This window comes from Lissotriton helveticus, chromosome 10 (assembly GCF_964261635.1).
Source record: "Lissotriton helveticus chromosome 10, aLisHel1.1, whole genome shotgun sequence".
Classification (NCBI taxonomy): domain Eukaryota; kingdom Metazoa; phylum Chordata; class Amphibia; order Caudata; family Salamandridae; genus Lissotriton; species Lissotriton helveticus.
The window spans coordinates 1,132,055,254-1,132,074,143 of NC_136071.1; the positions used below are offsets into that span (position 1 = coordinate 1,132,055,254).

The following is an 18,890-nucleotide window of genomic DNA, read 5'->3' on the forward strand; positions in this document are numbered from 1 at the left end:
ACTGAGGTTTCAATTGAGTGCTTTTGGAGCTGTGAAAATAAATCGATGGACTCACAACTCTTTGAAGGCTTTACCACTGAAACGGGGTCCGTTGTCTGGTGTGACAACTTGAAGTATGCCATACATTAGGAATATCATGTCCAGATGAGGAATGGCCACCTCAACAAGTGTTCTTGTTTCAGGGACTATGTCAGGAAACCAGAAAAATAGAACCATAGATATTCCCAAGCAGCTGAGGGTATAACAAGCTGTGCAACCAAGAGAAACCAGAGAAAATAGCCAGATTCTGATCCTATGCTGGCATTGAACAATGCAGAACCAATAGTCCTGAAGGCACAGACTCTATCTTTTAGCCCTTGGCTGTATCTACACTTTAGGCTTTCAAAATATCATTTGGAGGATTTGGTGATCATTAAAAACTGTGAGTGATTTTCCATATATAAGCAAGTGAAAATGTCTGTATTGGACACGCTTGTTTGTGGAGTCTTGCTGTTTTCTGTTTGCTGAAGCTTCTGCTCATGTAGGTATGTTTGAATGGAGTGTTGTGACCACTGTCATGTTAGGTGAGACCAGAACCCAACTCAACTGAGCTAGCATCCATCATGATTGTATTGCAACTGGAAAGGTTAAAAAATAAGACATGTTGTCAGCTTCTGCAGTTCTCAAGCAAAAAAAAGAAAACTCAAACCTGGCTTGACATTCTTGGGGGCAACTGAAATTCGTGTACCTTTTTTTTAAATGTCTCACAGCGGAGCACCCTTGGATGACGATTCTTTTATGTACTGTAACTGGCCAGGCCCATGAAAGAATGAGGTTATGACACACTTCAGAGTACAGACACCAGTGTGATATCTTCTCTCTTGTCAGGATCAGGATTAATTTCCTTAGCGATATGTACTAATAAAACTTTAGTAGAAGACGACAAACATTGTATTTCTCCTTAGCGAACATGTATGCTTTTGCTAAAGCATGGTAGACTTTCATGAGGGCATCATCATTATCCTGCTGAGACGTGCCAAGTTCTAGAATGTTGCCACACTGATTGAGACAGTTAGGAATCCCTGAGATCACCTTTCAGATCTGTGAGAAATTGGCAACAGCCCTGTCAGGGTGAACCACAAAAATCACTATATTAACCAGTGTTAACCCCTTTGGTAGCTTCATATAAAAGCAATCGGACTTAACATAGAGGCAGTGTGTACAGTATTTATGAGGCACTCAAACAGTAACATCCCACACCAATAAAGTAAGTTTTAAATAAGTGTTTGATACCAAATTGACAAAAATCCTAACTGTAGAATGGAGTTATGATTTTTTTTTAAGTTTAAGGTAAAAAATAGCGCCCTAAAAGATCAAAGCTCCAACCATGGACATCTAGTTAGGCGAGACAGGATCAAAGTCGGACCGATGACTGACAGTGATGGAACGCAAGTCGGATTAAAAAAAAAAGGATTTGGGCTGGTCCGCTCTTATCTTCGGACTTGGAAGAAATTTGAAGAAAAAGTCTCTCAGAAGGTAGACGTTTGGTGGGGCAAGGTTGCAGGTGGTGTCCAAAGAGGAGGTATCACCACTGGGGAGCTGCTAGACAATATCACAGTGAAGATTTCTACATTCGAACTTAGTCTCGTTTTGGAACTCGAAAAACGCCAGCAGAATGAAGCTGGAGTGGAGGCAGTAGCCAGCATGACTTCCACAAGGTTGGATACCCCTTTGGCAAAGAAACGCTGAACAGGATTTGCTGCTGAGGTTGAAGAACGTAGCAGGATCTGCATTTCTCTTGGTTAAAGAGCTTTTTTGTCTTTTAGCCAAACATGCTCTGCGTTCCATGTTTTGGATATTTTGCTATCTGGAGACCTTTATTACCACCACCAAAGGTCCTGGGTTGGAGGGGCACTTAGGGGGTTTAGGACTCACTCAGGCTGAGTCCAGGTGCAGGTTCAAGATGGTTAGTGCCTTTTGTGCCCCTAAGACTTTGATCAGGATGCCAGCCAGCTAGTCTTTGGAGTCACTCTGCAAGTACTGGGTTCAAAAAGTGTGACAGGGCAAAAGCAGAGGGAAGGTATCTGAGGGTTCAAGGCAGGCTTCAGGCAGCAGAGTAGTCCTTAAAAGTGCAGCAAAGCAGTTCTCTGAGGTACACAGCAGGCATTCATCTGAGAGTCTTTCCGCAGGTCCAGAAAGGGAACTGAATAGTGAGTCTGAGGGTCTTATTTTTATACCTGGTGCCTTAGTTGAAGTAGGAGACATTTCTAGATAATTCCCTTTATACTGCTGGAAGTTTACTGCTTCCCCTAAACTGGATCCTGACTGTCTGCATGAACAATACAGGGATGCCAAGTCCTTTGTGTGAAGGCAGAGTACTTCATATCTAGGTGCAAGTGGGGCTATGGCCTGCTTCCACCTATCCCATTCTTCCATTGATGACCATTCAGGTACACCTAATCCCTCTATCGTGTGGCTGTCTGGGAGGAATGAAAAAAGTTGAACTACACCCAGTCATGTGACCCAAGAATGGGCTGTAGGCACCAATTAGTTATGGCAGGGATATGCCAACTTTTTAAATGTGTCATTTTCAAAATTGTAACTTAAATACGACTTTACCATTAAAAGGGTTTTAAATAAAAATTTCTAAGACACCAGGCACAACATGTTTACCTGTTCACAATCAAAGGTTAGCACTTAATAAAGGTTATAAGGTAACCTAATGTTATCATATGGGAAAGGTAGGCCTCACAATAGTGAAATAGTACATGTCCAGCCTTTTAATTACAAAGAACCCTGCTCCATAGGCTACCTAGGGCATACAGAGAGGTAACTTATATGCGATAAAAGAGGAGTTTAAAGCGTGGTAATGGGGTTTTATTGCTAAGTCTAACTGTCAGTTTAAAACTGCATTCAGTCTGCAGTGGCAGGCATGGTAAGTGTTTTAAGGGGCTATTTAAGTAAGTTTCACAATACGCCCTGCTTGCCCACTAAAAGCATTTCATTTACCGGCCCTGGGTATATGCTATACTACTTTAATAGAGACTTATAAGTAAATTAAATATGCCAATCAGATGTACACAACTTTTACCATGTTTTAGGGAATGAGCACTTTACCACTGCTAACAAGTGCAGAGTCCTAAGGCCAACAAAAATGAATTCAGCAAAAATATGAGAGGTGAAGGCAAAAGGTTTGTGGGTGACCAAGTAGAGTGGGCCAGGCCCAACAAGATCTCTTCCTGAAAAGTGTCTGCTGCAGAAGATATGCAGAATTTTATGTTGTTTTATTATTTTTTAAATCAAAACCGGCTCACATGCATTTCAGTCGTGGTGATATATCTTGTTGACACTTCCTGCTGGTAATATCCTTTATTGAGGGCTAGTTTTGAGTACACCTGTGCACTATTTAGTTGATGTATAATGTCCTGACTTTTTGTACAACTATATGGGCCACTAAAGAGTTTACCCATACAGATAGAGCTACAAGTTACACATGCAGTATGTGTTTTGGGGAGAGTGTTGTATTGCTTTTGAACCTATATGGGAAGTTTTTTTCATATTGTGCTTAATAACCACCAAAGTGTGGTTATTGTGTCATGGGATGCAGGGTGATGGGTCAGATTATGTTAGATAGACATGCAAGATGCAAGTCTGACCACCATACTGCTCCTTGGATATGGGATCTATAGGGGAGCCCCATTCTGTCAGCCATGAGTAGGTTTCCATGACATCCTTCTACAAGAGAATGCTGCCTCAGCTTGCACCTGTATGTTGCCAGTTGTGCTTCAGGTTCATCAGTCTGGTATGCCACTCCTACTAGTCTGGTTCAGAAAGCCCTGGAAAACACTTGACGTCACAACGCATGCAATTAGTTGACCGGGAACCTGAAGCAAACCCAGGTTAACCACAGAACAAAAGCATTATTCTTGGAGCAGAGGCCTCAAGAACAAATTTCACAATGATTCATTGTCATTCCATAGTGCCTCAGTGATGTATAAAAACTCCATTTGTGTCTCACTGGGTTCTTAGAGGCTTATGTTTCCATATTTGAAGGTTAAAGTGAAATATGACCTGGTAGCTTCATTATTTCACAGTCAGTCATTACATTTATTTGCACTCCTGCACCGACCAGAAATATGATTTTTGCCCCAATATGTTGTGTCGTTCTCTAGCACCGTTTCAGCGATGTTGTCATGTTCAGTCATTGCAATATGAGGATTCAGTTGCATGTGAAACCCGATAGCCACATTGAGAACAATCCTTGCTTGCTTATGGCAACTCACAATCTGCTTTCACACAACAATTTTCTGCACACTACACCATCACCTTTCTATGGTAATCCTTGGGCCCTGCATAAATGGTTGCAGAGTGAGTATGTGCCATGGCCAGAATGTCCCCTATGATCAAGACGTGTGCAATTATTGCATTCGTCATCCTTGACAGTCAGAACTACCATACAAATATCCCAACACTGGCTCCAGCTGGGACCCAGGTTCCATGAGTGGCCGACATCGAAGGGCAGCTGAACACCAAGTGGTCAAAAGAAGAGCCGCCATGTATCTTACATATACTGGGCCAACCAGCATGCGTGCACACTGCCCACGTCTAGTGTACAGCCTGTCTAACACCTAAATGGGCATGAAGATGAACAAAAGGAACTTTATGCATTTCTTTTTACAGGTTCAGTGGGGGCTTTAGTGATTTTTTTATTTTTATTTTTATGAAGTAGTTTATTGGTTTTATATACAAAACATACAGTCATCCTTATATAAGAGCTTCCATCGCATCTGCAGAGCAGCAATCCGTAATCCCCCCAAAAGTTATACTATACATGGTATGTTTGATATATCATTTCTTCATCAACAATGCTCCGAGTGTAACAGAACCCCCAGTGCCACATCTCTTTCCCTAGGTTCTACTAAAACAACAACTTCTGTCCCCCTCCCCAACTTCCCTCCCCCGACGCAGAGGACCATGTCCATTCTCTTTTAATGTGCGTATACAGGAGTGGCTATGTGTTGTCTGTACGATGTACCTGTCATATTTCGGGACTGATCTCCCATTATCTAGCTGCTCATCTCAACTATCGTGTGCCTCGCGTTCCCGTAGTGCCTGCACTAGTGTTTCCCACGCCGCTGCAGCTTCTAGTGCCTTGTCATCGTTTCGCCGGCGCGCTAGCTGGAATCTCAGAGTGCTTTCACTAGTGGCCCATTTCAAAAACTCATCCTTCCATCTTTTACTAGTGGGACCCATTCGTGCCTTCCAGTGCTTCGTAATTTCACGTTTTGCCAATATAAGTCCCATATCTATAAATTTACTGGTAATCTTGTTCTTGGATGTGTGGGGGAACCAGTGTAGTATACTAGTAGCCATATCAAATTCTAGCTGCCTCTCCGTTATCATGTTCAAGGTGTCACCCACCTCCTTCCAATAGTGTCCTACCATCGGGCAGGACCATAGCATATGATCTAGTTCTACTCCAGCTCTCGTGCATCTGGGGCATGCTGCCGCTTCCACCTTAAAGTATTTCCGGATTGTCCCAGGTGTCAAGTACGCTCTGTGGAGCACGTAGAAATGCACAAGTTGGAACCTTGCATTCCTCGTGCTCTTCCAGGCTCGCCGTATTATCTGTGCCCAGGCTAACTCCGGAATAGTGGGGGCTTTAGTGATGTATGTGAAATATGTCTTGATGCCAGGAATTACCGAGACATCTGTCCGCTCTGCCAAGTGGTACTTCTCTCTGTGCCGTTGCTCAAGCCCTTCCACTTCTGGTGCTTAGCATGCGTACTGGAAATCACCATCCTTGTCAGCATTAGAGATGTACTCCTAAGACTTCAGAGGAGCTGGGTCTGAGAACCTTCTGAGCAGGCTGGTGGGATAGGAACAATGCGCTGGTCCACTGAGTGCAGCCAGGGGCTCACTAAGGTGGCACGTGGCTCAGTATTCTTACAAAAACATATATTTCAGGTGCTGAAGCCACCTAGATCTAGTTTTTCTGTTTACATTCTTTCTGGTCTACTGTCTCCTCAAGGGAGCACTTGAATGTGGTTGTATGCAGTGTTTATTGGAGCTACACAAATAAATCAACGCTTTCTTTTATATTCTTTCTACATAGCCATTGCTATGCATGAAAAAGGTCTGAAGAGATTTATATTCAGTGAGCACTCTTTAGAAAATGCTGCTGCTTCCTATCTCTTTGTAGGCAGCCATTTATAGTCTTACATTTTCTGGATGGGCAATGTGAGTTTATAGAAGTGAATATATTGTAGGACAGATGGGCTCTGTTGTACTATAATATGGCTTTTCGGCAAGTTATTGGTGTGGCATGGTCATAGCATCTGTTCAGGATGACCAGTTTAGCAGGCACAAGAGGCATGTTTTGGGGTGGGAAAAAGCTGGTCAATACTGTGTTTCTGTACATTAATCCCTTACCTCGGACACACACTCACCCACTGGATTTGTCTCACCGGTCATCCATCTTATAGGAATGAAATCAGGTTTCAAACTATTTGTTTGAGTGTGTGAAGTTGGCAGGTAAAATGTAGCTGTAAGAAGCTCAGGGGTTTAAAGGATGTAGACTATGGTGATAGTTCATGAGCCTACCCAACCATTTACGTTATTTTGTGTTTGTTTTTCAGGGTGAAGGCTGGATTTATTATAATCCTCTGTGGAAGACGCAATGACACAGACCTCCTCAAGACACGCCTAATTTAAGGCCTTATTTGAATTTATTCTATGAACTTCCGGTACTGTTTGGAAAATCCTGCCATCCTATTAAAAAATTAAATTTTCCCTACAAACTGTGAATGATGTATCTCCAAACAGCTGCCCGCTACAGGAGTCTGTACCACAGCCATGTTGATTATACATTTATCTACACATACAAATGATGACACTGTACCTAGGTACACACAATATCAGTGGATATGTTGGTAATGGTTGTTTTTTTGTTTTTTTAAAGAACAACAATAACTATCCATGATTCTTCTATTTTTCACTTAGCCAAAACCTCTTTGCACTTAGCCAATGTGACCTTCTATGGCCACTTCTTCCTGCTCAAATCACTCCATTGTCTTTTTGAATGATCGAGAAACCCCATGCCTTCTAGATTCCTGTTGGTAGCATGATTCCGATTTACATAACTCTGGGTTTTTATTTCCTGTTTTCTGAAACTTTTTTTGATTATCACTTTCTCCATTTTTTGATATTTTCAACTGTTAATTATATTCAGTTCATGTATATCAGATGCTTAGATCTAGATTTAAATATTTAGATAGTTTTTTTCTTTACTATTCAGTCATGTGAGGAATTTCACTGACCAGTGGTTGGGTCACACGACACTAGAAGCGCTCAATTGCCAGAACAAGACATCTTGTATCCTCCAACCACAATCATTGGAGGCTGGGTATGGTGCATATATGAGCGGGCTATTGACAATTCATGGTGAGGAGCCTTTGCCAAAATAAGACAAGCCATTAACCATCATTCTAGATATCTCCTCGCCTTGCTTTATGTACCAAGGTGCACTTTAACTTACTAGCAATCAACGTCTCTTACAAAAAAAAAAAAATTGGTTACATGCAACTTGGAATAAGGGCTTCAGCGCATTACACAAAAACTACAACTCAATGTGTAATTATTATTTTTTAATGTTGGTATGTAAGTAATTATTCAACATGAATTTGTTAAAAAAAAATACTGTGACGTAAAAGATAGGGTATTTCTAAATCACACTAAAATGTTATAAATTAACTGCACAGCTTTCCTTCATCTACTAATTTTCATAATGGTACCCTGAGCACTAAACAAAATGTCAAATTTAGTTAAATGTGAAAACATTCCTTAAAAAACTCAAAACATTTTTTTTTGTGTCACCATGTCAGTCCAAGAGAGATTTCTGTACGTTTTATGTTTATGGAGTCATATTTCCTATTTGACCGAAATTTTTTTAATACAAATGTTGTAAAGTACATTAATATTTGGGACCACTCAGGTTCGGTCTATAAATGTGAAAAAATGTAAAGTGATTGCATCGAAATGCTTGAATTAAACCCAATAATCGGTGTGTAATGTCCTTTTTCTCGCATGTGCTAGCACAGAAAATGTCAACCATATGCAAATTGTCCTTGGTCCCCTCCCCTAAAAGAGGCAGTTTAACCTGAACTGCTAGACCATCTTCCTGTGCAAAAGCAAGCGAGCACTGGAAAAACAAAGGCAGTAGGTCTGGATTACATGTTAAAACATTGGCATACGTAAGTATACTTTTGTGTATGCCTGTTCACATTAGCTTATAAAAATCCCTGCCAAACCTGGCCAAGTGCACTTTGGATCTTCATTTCACATAGATACGAAGATATATATATATATATATATATATATATATATATATATATACATATATATTATTTTTTTTGTTAAATAATTTTTTATTAAAAGAATGAGCACAGAGTTAAAACGTAACATATCTCAGAGGATATCTAGCGGGAGATATACAAAGGGTAGTATAATCTATTTCAAACCGGAATAATAAAAGAAAGCACTGAGTGCAACTATTATAATAAAACACAATACTATAAGAAGATAAAAATAATGAAAATAAAACATCCTACATTGTATAAAATAATGTGTTCTAGAAAGAGAAGAGTATGTTATATGTATATATATATATATTTCTTTTTCTTAAGAAAAGAGAGAGAGAAAGGAAAAAGGAGACGAAAATGGGAGAAAAAAGGGAAGAAGAGAAAGAGAAAAGAAGGAAAAATGAATAGATTAAAAATGGGTATTATTAGAAACATGTTTGTGAGGACAGAAACGTAGTAAAAGGTAACCATAATAAATCTGACTTAATCTTTAGATGAATAGAAGAGTGAGAGACAGAGACAATTCTGATCATTTAGAATTGTCTTTCCAACAAGTTAATATAACTTTAAAAGCAACAGCAATAAAAAAAGTCAAGTAAAATAGTTTTGGAAGGGAGTTGGTCAAAATCAGGAGATGAAGTACCTAAAAACATATTGTGAATAACAAATGGAACATCACAAGAAAAAATCAAAGCACATTTCGACCATATAGCTTTCCAGAAGTCCTTAACCTTGGGACAATAGTAAAGTAAATGTATCAATGTTCCTTCAGAAGAACGTCAGGACCAACGTAATAGTGATATAGAAGGGTCAATTTTGTGTAAACAGATGGGAGTAATTACAACTATGTTATAAATGCAGTATAGGGATTGTGTAATGTTGGCAGCTTTAGAAATGTAAAAAATCTTTTGCCACAATCGATCCCATTCAGGAACAGACAGAAATTGAGATAAATCCTGTTCCCAAGCTAGTCCGATAAGAGATTTACTCTGAATGCTAGTAGCTAAGGCTAATGTTTTATAAATAAAAGAAGCACTTTGGATTGGGTCACAACAAATTTGAAATAGGGGTGTAACAGGCGTAAACGAAATAGGAATGGGATTGGAATTAAAATTCTGTAAAAAGGTTTGGAGAACAGGTGATAATGTGTTATATTGCTCGATATAAGAGTCAGGGAGGTTACATTTCTCTTGTAGTTGGGGAAAGGGTATAATCAAATTGTTAACCATCAACCGATGTACATAAAAAATGCCTTTCTCTTTACGGTGCTTGTAGTAGTTGAATTTGTGGCGGAATTTTATGTGTTTATTGAAATATATTGAAGAAGATAAAAAAGATTGATATGGGTCAAAACTTATGAAAAAAAAGTGTATGTATTAGATGATGAGAATATTTTAAGATCGGATATTTGGAAATAAAAGTACAATTGATCATATACCTAACATCCTGAAAAGAAAAGTCATTTAGCAGAGAGCATTCTACAGCAACCCATGATTGCATAGGTAAATCTTGATAGTCTTTAGACATGGCACAAAATTGACGAATTTAAAAAGCATTGTGGTATAGTTTGAAATCAGGATATCGAACACCACCCTCTGATTTTGGGCGAATTAATTTAGAAAGGGCAATACGAGCACGTTTCTTCTTCTATAGAAATTTGGTACATAAAGAATTAATCTGTGAAAAATAATAATTAGGAATTTTAAAAGGTAACATTGAAAGTATATATAGCACTGGGGTAACAATCATCATTTTTATTGTGTCCAGTCTGCTCGGCCAGGATAAAAATAATGGGGACCAGGAAGATAACAAATTAGTGAATTTAAGTTTTAAGGCAATAAAATTATGGGATAGAGTGTAAGGAATATTTGAGGAATGCCAAGTTCCTAAGTATTTAATCTTTTGGGGGCACTAAGTAAAATTGGTTGTGTCAAACATATAGTGGTAGCATGTTGAATTAAAAGGTAAAATCTCAGTTTTGGAAAAATTAAGTTTGTAACCAGAAACAGTGGAAAACAAAGCAATCTCTTGTAGAAAAGGTTGAAGGGATTCGCATGGATTGGACATGCAAATAAGGATATCGTCTGCATAGGCAGAAAGTTTAATTTGGTGGGAGTTACGTTTAAAATCAGTAATATTAGGGTTATTTCTAATTTGTTCGAGAAAGGGCTCTAAGCAGAGGAGGAAAAGTAATGGAGAAAGGGGTCAGCTCTGATGGGTACCTCTTTGTAGATAAAAACATGAGGAAAAAGGCCATTAACAAATACGCAAGTGTGTGGAGAAGTATATAGTAATTTGATATATGAAATAAACCTTTGACCGAAACCAAACCATTGAAGAGTGTGAAGCATGAATTGCCAATTTATTCGGTCAAAAGCGTTTTCAGTATCGTGATAGGGCAGCTAGAGGAGAAGAGTATTTCTTTCCAAGAGCAAGAATATTAGAGAACTTTCTGGCATTGTCGGAGGCAAGGCGGCCTTTAACAAATCCAGCCTGATCTGGTTTGATGAGAAGAGGGATAATCTTTTCTAAGCGGGTAGCCAAAATCTTTGCAAAAATTTTACAATCATAATTGATTAGGGAGATGGGGCAAACATTTTTACAAAAAGAAGAGTCCTTGTCTGGTTTGGGGATGACAATAATAAGGGCTTCTAAGAAAAAAACATAGGCTTTAGAGTTGGACAGAATGAGTTAAAAAGATCTAGTAGGTTTGGTGTAAAAATGGAGGAAAAGGCTAAAAATAGTTCAACTAAGAAGCCATCTGGTCCCGGCGCTTTGGCCTTTTTTAAAGATTTAAAAGCATCGGTTATCTCTTGAAGGAAAAAATCATTTTCAAGAGGTAAAAAAGTATCAGGGAGGGAGAGAGGTAAAGATATATTTTTTTGTATGTGAAATGGAGGTTGGGAGAGAGCCTTCATTAGGGTCCAACTTTTGTTTCCATGATATTGAAAGGAACACCAGACTATAATGGAGGTTATCTTGCCATCCGACATTCTTTTCGTACAGGAACAAATATAGAAGTATAATAAAGGCAAATGGTCCTTCAGTATGGTTCTGCTTTCGTTTCAGTGCAAAACAAACTTCACCTGGTGAAGAAGGCTCTGTTATAGTTCTGCATTTGTTTCTGCAGAATAGAAACAACTACTGCAATGTCGTAATGGTGTCCATGCCATCCACTTAAATAAAATAAAATAAAAAAATCTATCTTGGAGTCAGTGATGAAAAACTGCTGTGATATCAACTTATAAAAAAAACATACTTCACCCAATCAGCAGTGAGGAAAAGTCACTGGGACGTGTAAGAATAACAGAAAAAAATACTGTAAAGCAATGAGGAGAAGCTGCAGGGAGCCGGAAAAAAACATACACATCACCTGCACCTGAACCCAAGACTGCCTCCCCAACCTGAGAAAAAAAATATATATATAAGCGGCCATATGAAGGTCAAGCTAACATACGAGTCCTGACATGCAGATAACAAGAAAAGCTAATTTAATGAAAAAAATAATTGCTTTATGAATGCACACATGATGTAAATCACTGAATGTGTAAGGATCGAGTGCACTTTTTAGATATAAAATAGTCCCAAATGTAATGCATTAGGAGGCAGAAATATACATCCAAACACCCAACAGTATAAAATGAGAGAGAACCCAAATATATGTATATATTTATTAGATCTCGCAAACAGCTGTGCTGTCAAGTAGAACGACCTAAAATGGAATATTACCAAAAGTAATGACCAGTGGTCAAGGGTGATTTAGGTAGTCCCATCCATCACCATGTTAGTTTTTCAAAAGGGACGTTTAACGTCTCATTGGTGTGTCAAGCCACAGATCTAATAGTGTGCCTAGGAAATTAACCTGCAACTCACTGAGGAGGCCGACATGCATCTGAGAGTGATTGTGGTCTCCCACTTTCGATTTGTTGCCCCTATTTTGGGAGAGGGCCAATGCCGATTTTCATAAGTTTGATGCCTGTCTGTAATGGCACAGAATAGTAAAAAAGAAAAAAAACAATGGAATGGAAAACAAAACAGACTAATTAACAATATATTGATTATGATTTAAGCATTTCCACCTATCACATGTATTTTCCTCTTCTACAGATGTGAACAGATTGTAACTGAAGAGTAAAGTGTAAAAGAGTGGATTCCAAAACTCTACACTAAGAAGACACTCCAGCAAACACTAGTTTATGTGTCAAGTATATCCAAGCGTTGCTGCTTAAAGTCTGATTTATGACAATTGCAGTCACTGCCCTCAAGTAATTCCTTATCATTATTTTCATTCTCTAGTATTTTCAGTACTAATACGGTTCTTGAAGACCTTGAAACTATACTCAATTGTAGATGTTTTTGGGTTTTTGTACTGGGGGAATGTCATTGCATTTTCAACTGCCTTTGGAGCGTGCACCGACAGTCCCAATGGTGACGAATTTTGGTAGTCAAGAGGAATTTGGGAGAGCACAATTGTAAAAGGCAAGAAGGAGATGGAGTTGGCACCTTCGGTATAAACCTCTCGTCTTTGGATAGGCTTGTCAGGCTCAAGTACGACTCAGAACATTGACAAATGGTCATGTTATTTCAAAGGAAAACAAAAAAAAAAAAGACCCTGTTTGAATTGTGCGACAAATGGAATGATCAACGCTTGCAATTACAGCAATGTGTGATGTCAACAAATGCATTTATGATGAGAAAATATATGTCTGCTAAAAAATTCCAGATTCAAGTTCTCTGTTTGGCGCTAGACAAAGACTGTGCCTGTGGTCCTGTTTCAAGCATGATGATCTGTTTTTCCAATGAGTAACTGTGCCTTTCCTCCCTGCTCCTCAGATTGCTTTCGGACATGTGGTTAGGTCAATAGCAAAATGATGATGAACATTTAGCTCAGTTGTACATGAATGGTACTGAAGGTGTTGCCATGGTTAACAAACAATACATCCAATACAGTACCAGAGTATTCCTGGAGTTATGGTTGGCAATTCAACTTTCAGATGTCACGCTTGGCTTAACCAGTGCCTGATTGGTTGAGTGCTGTCATCTACATCTTCGTGTCCAATATTATTCAAGCACATGGTGTTTCAAGAGGGTCCAGTTGGATGCGGACACAAAGAAGGCACGGGCATGCTAGCCCATCCCTGTATGTCTTCTCTGTTATTGTCTGAAGATAAATGCAGATGGCGGTTCAACCTCCAATCAAAGGTATTAAAAAAGAGCTCAGCCATCTTTTTATCTGAATATATGTTGGTCTATTTGTCTCTGAATGATTGTGAAATTGTATGTCCAACTTGTTAACCAAGATATTTACCCCCACGCCCCCTCACATCTCAATAAGACTCCACCACAAGTTGGGTGTGCTGATGGCCATTGTTTCTTGGGTGCCCATCGCTACTGCGCTACCGCTGGTTTCAAAGGGTCAACCCCCAAACTCTCATCATCCATAGCAGGACAAACACCGCCATCGTTTGCCCTCTTCAATGCCATCGCAAGGAATGGACAGACAGATGTTCTGTGGTACAATACCTGATGGTAGAGCCTTCATGATGGGATCACCAGGGGTTGCAATTGTGACCACATATGTTCCTCACTGCGATTCATATGCCTGCTCTCATCTGTTTTCGTGGTACCTCAATGTTATTTATTATTTTTACACATATAGTGATATTTTATGTAGGTCTGTGTTGGCCATCCTGGCAATTCCCCAATAGGATTCAGTATAGGGGGCTGCTTTCAGAACAAGGAGGGACTTCCTTGACCCAACCTTGCCCCTGAGGTCCCTTTCTTGTCATTGCTACCCAAATAGTGTGGCTTATTTGCTAGGGCTGATTTTGGTTTCCATTCCAGTCTTGCTTTTATGCACTTCCTGTGATTTCCCCGGGATCAAAAAGCCTTGTGATGTTCTTTCTTCAAAAATGTGGTGGAGGGGGTCAGAGGTGGTATTATGTCCCTTCTTGTGGATTTTTCAAAGGCTGTGTGATGGCATTTCTACTACCCCCTGTAATTTTGGTGAAGTGATGCTGGGCATGCTTTTGCATATGGTATATAAGACCCATCAGCGCCATCATCATCTCCGGTAAGGAAAACTTTTCGATACTCATCTAGATTCATGCCTTTACTACATACAGTTTGAGCTCCTGGCTGCTGCTACCTCTGGTTTTCAACACAGTCAAATATTACTTTACAGGTATTTCCCAAACAGCACTTACAACAAATAACCTGGGTGAATGGTCAAGTTTACATGCAGCCGACTGTGCATAGAAGGGGGTAAACGTAAAAAGAGTCAATTATATTACATCCACTTCTCAGAGAGAAGTGAAGGAAGAAAGGCAGACTCAGATTATTGACGTTTAATGTTTGTATGTGAAGAAAGACTTTTACCAGCACTCTCATTACCTCCGCCCCCATATTACTCACTCACATTCACTTCCCCATGCCACTACTGGTTCACTGACATAATATCGAGGGACATAATATCGACTAGCAAAAATATCGGCGAAAAAATATCAACAGACATAATATTGACTTTGTATCTACAAACAGGTAAGTACAAAAATATCGAGTAAAAAATATCGTTTACAAAAATATAGTTTATAAAAATATCGACTTTATTAAAAACAATGTTAAATTAAATTAATATTAAAAATTAATTACTAAAATATACTTAAAAATACTTCAATTACCTTATATTAATGAAATAATTAATTAAAATTATAAAAAAATTGTTTACTATCATATTTGTTAAAACATATATATATAGTAACATAATATAATTACAAAATATCCAATATTATTACCGTAGGATAGCGGAAGTTGAAAAATTACTATTCCCACTCCAGAGAGTGCAACAGTAGATAAGGCGTTGGATAGCGTAGGGGTACAAATTAATAACCCCACTCCAGAGAGTGCAACAGTAGAGAAAGGGTTGGATAGCGTAGGGGTAAAAATTACTATTCCCACTCCACAGAGTGCAACAGTAGGGAAAGCGTTGGATAGCGTAGGGGTAAAAATTACTATTCCCACTCCAAAGAGTGCAACAGTAGGGGAAGCGTTGGATAGTGTAGGGGTACAAATTACTATTCCCACTCCAGAAAGTGCAACAGTAGATAAGGCGTTGGATAGCGTAGAGGTAAACATTACTATTCCCACTCCAGAGAGTGCAACAGTAGGGAAAGCGTTGGATAGCGTTGGGGTACAAATGACTATTCCCACTCCAGAGAGTGCAACAGTAGAGAAAGGGTTGGATAGCGTAGGGGTAAAAATTACTATTCCCACTCCAGAGAGTGCAACAGTAGGGAAAGCGTTGGATAGCTTAGGGGTAAAAATTACTATTCCCACTCCAAAGAGTGCAACAGTAGGGAAAGCGTTGGATAGCGTAGGGGTAAAAATTACTATTCCCACTCCAGAAAGTGCAACAGTAGGTAAGGCGTTGGATAGCATAGAGGTAAAAATTACTATTCCCACTCCAGAGAGTGCAACAGTAGGGAAAGCGTTGGATAGCATAGGGGTACAAATTACTATTCCCACTCTAGAGAGTGCAACAGTAGAGAAAGTAGATACTTCATATATTATTTAAAAAATATATACTTATATATTATCTATAAAAAATTAATTAAAAGTAATTACCAATTTAATATATATATTAATAATAATTAATTAATTACAAATACTAATTTAAATTAATCATTGCAATTATTTATCTATTAATACTAATTAATTACTAATGAACAATTAATTAATTAGTAATTAAAAATGTACTTAACAAATAAAATCTAATAAATACCAAAAAAATTAACATATGTAATTAGTTAAAATTAAATTACTTCCCACCCTATTCCCCTATAAACCCACAACCCGCTACAAAAATTAAATTAGTTAAATTAACATAATTATCAATTAAATAAAATTAATTGGCAATTAAAATATAAATATTTACCAAACAACAATTATTTAACAATTGTTTATAAATAAATAACACTACATAAATTAACATATTTAATTAATTATAATTAAATTACTTCCCACCCTATTCCCCTATAAACCCACAACCCGCTACAGAATTAAATGACGCAAATTTAAATAACATTAAATTCATTACTTAAATTACATTATAACATACATAAACACTTTTAACATAAAATACACAATAAAAAATACGAAAATATATGTTCGATATTTTTATTAACCTATATTATGTACTTCGATATTTTGACTATCTATATTTTAAAATTCGATATTACATTACTTACCTTCAAAACGATATTTTCGATGTCTATATTCTGTCCATTCGATATTTTGTCCAGCCTATATTTTGTACTCGATATTATGTCCATTCGATATTTTGTAGTCGATATTTTGTCTGTTTACCGCCACTACTTGCGCCCAATGTTTACTCCATTAATTAAATATGACGTTTACCTTTTCCTCCCATTACATCCATATATTTGGAGTATCATACAGTTAAAGAAGAGTCAGAGACGTGCCGTTGATTATTCTGGTGAAGAGCAGGATGCTTGTTTGACTTGACGAGCCTATCAGATAATAAGACAGTGGACCATTGAAGGATACTTCTGCCAACAATGCAGGATGCAAGGAGCTGGTCTAGGAGTGTCTGATGCCCCTGAGAGGCAGGTTCAGATCAATATGAAGTCCCGGCCAATGGTCCACACAGTGAACAGTTCTTTTCTGGCGTTCACCAGAGTGGCCTCTGCTTCTTGTCATGGGTAGAGTTTGGGCTCAAAACTACTGAAAACATTATTCTGCTCATACAAGACATGACGTAGTAATGAAACACTATCAAGATCAATACAAATGGAGAAAAAATAAATGAATCGAAATAGAGACAAGAATAGAGCTATCTGCGATTGAACCGGACAAAACCATTTCTCGTGAAGGTGAGAATAGCTCCTGCCTGCACTTTGAAGGTGAATAAAGTTAGTCCTCCTCGAAGACCCCACACCATTCCCCGTGTACAGGGAACACATGGTGAGCCCCAGAGGAAAAGGGGAAAAGACACTCCGGATAACCTTGGAGAAGGGTGAGAAGCATCGCGAAAGCATGACTATCAAAGGAGAATCAACACTAAAAATCAGGATTCGTTCTAATAATCCACTCGCATCTGTAGACCAGTACTACGGGTAGATGGATCGGTGTTGTGGATATCTTGAATAGGAGGCAGTAGCATGCAGCATTGTGCTGGTCATGGTAAGTTGCACTGTGCATTTAAATCACAGCAAGGGGGAGGGGGGTCTCTCCCTTGAACATGTCCTATCTGATGTGCCGTAGCAGGCAGTGCTGTTCTAATTTGAAAATAAATTAACTTCCACCAACCCCCACCATGCATGCTGCACACATACCTTCACCAAGTCATACACACTTCATTCCTTTCCTGCCCTTTGCATGGGTGCTGAATGCACCAATCAATGCCCATTGCCAAATACAACCGGAAGCTCCAGCCGATTGGTTGGATGTGGATGGGTGAGGCTTGAGATCCAGTGGGCTGTGATCACTTGCTTGAGCAGCGCAAGCTCTGCAGAGGTGTGATGTAAGACCTGTTGACTGCCTGGCGAGATCTGTCATGGAGGGTGCTATGGGTGCTCCCGACACAGGTGACGGAGTTGCTGAGCCAGACCAATAAGATATTGTTTGATATACAGTTTCTTTTTCCTAGACAAAGGGTTTAAATGTTGTGAAAAAACACCCTTTACTATTTGGTTGAAGAGCCACATTCCCCAGCTCTTGAGAAAGCATGTTGTCATCTTTACTATTGTAACAGCGGGACACTGGATATTGATTTATTAGGGACTGCAAATTTTCTTGTAACAACATGACCACATCACACCTACCCTGAAGACTCTACTTTGCCTCCTATACATGAAAGGAAATTTCAAGATTCATCTGCCTCATCCACAAAGTCTTAACAGTGGCAAGATCCAAATGACCTGTCAAACATGTTTGTCCTTTATCTTCACACCTAGGGGCTTATTTATTAAAGACTTGCGCTGCCAGAGCGCCACTTTTTTGATGATCTAGGGATGCAGGCCTCTCAATCATATATCTATGAGGAGACACAAATACACTATGCATGGCTTTGAATGGCATCATAGATATGGAGTAAGACAAAGCAGTGCAAGTCACTGCCTTGTCTTACTCTGCGTCAAAGATGTGTAGCATGGGTGTTCAATATGGTTTTCCCACGCAGTACCCATGGATTTTGACGCTGCCCCAGATTTACATAATCGTGTATACCTGGGGAAGAGCAAAAACCTTACACCTCCCCAGAGCAGGCGTAATGAGGAGAATTATTTCATTGCTCGTCATTTTTTCCTCGTTCTGTGGGCTGCATTCTGCAGCACACGTTGAAAGAAGAAAACGTCTCTCTGGATTGTTTTTGTGCAGGAAGGTCCACCTTCCTGCACAAAAACAGTCAGGCCTGCAAAACAGGCACCATAGTGCAAAGGTACCTACGTTGGCGATAGGCAGCAAATTGTGTGTTGGCACTGACACAAAAGCCAGGAATGCACCGTATTTACTGAATACAGTGCACTCCTGCCC

General features: G+C 39.0%; 1 protein-coding gene across 2 annotated transcripts in view; it reads left to right on the plus strand.

Annotated features, from left to right (window-relative positions):
* The window catches only part of OSBPL10 (oxysterol binding protein like 10), a 784,850-nt gene extending 776,806 nt beyond the window's left edge, over window positions 1–8,044 (plus strand). For both annotated transcript variants that reach the window (XM_078663937.1, XM_078663936.1), the window contains one exon: window positions 6,618–8,044. In XM_078663937.1, the coding sequence (XP_078520063.1) occupies window positions 6,618–6,662 (45 nt within the window). In that variant the 3' untranslated portion in view covers window positions 6,663–8,044. The remainder of the gene's footprint in view (window positions 1–6,617) is intronic.
* The last annotated feature ends 10,846 nt before the right edge of the window (window positions 8,045–18,890 follow it).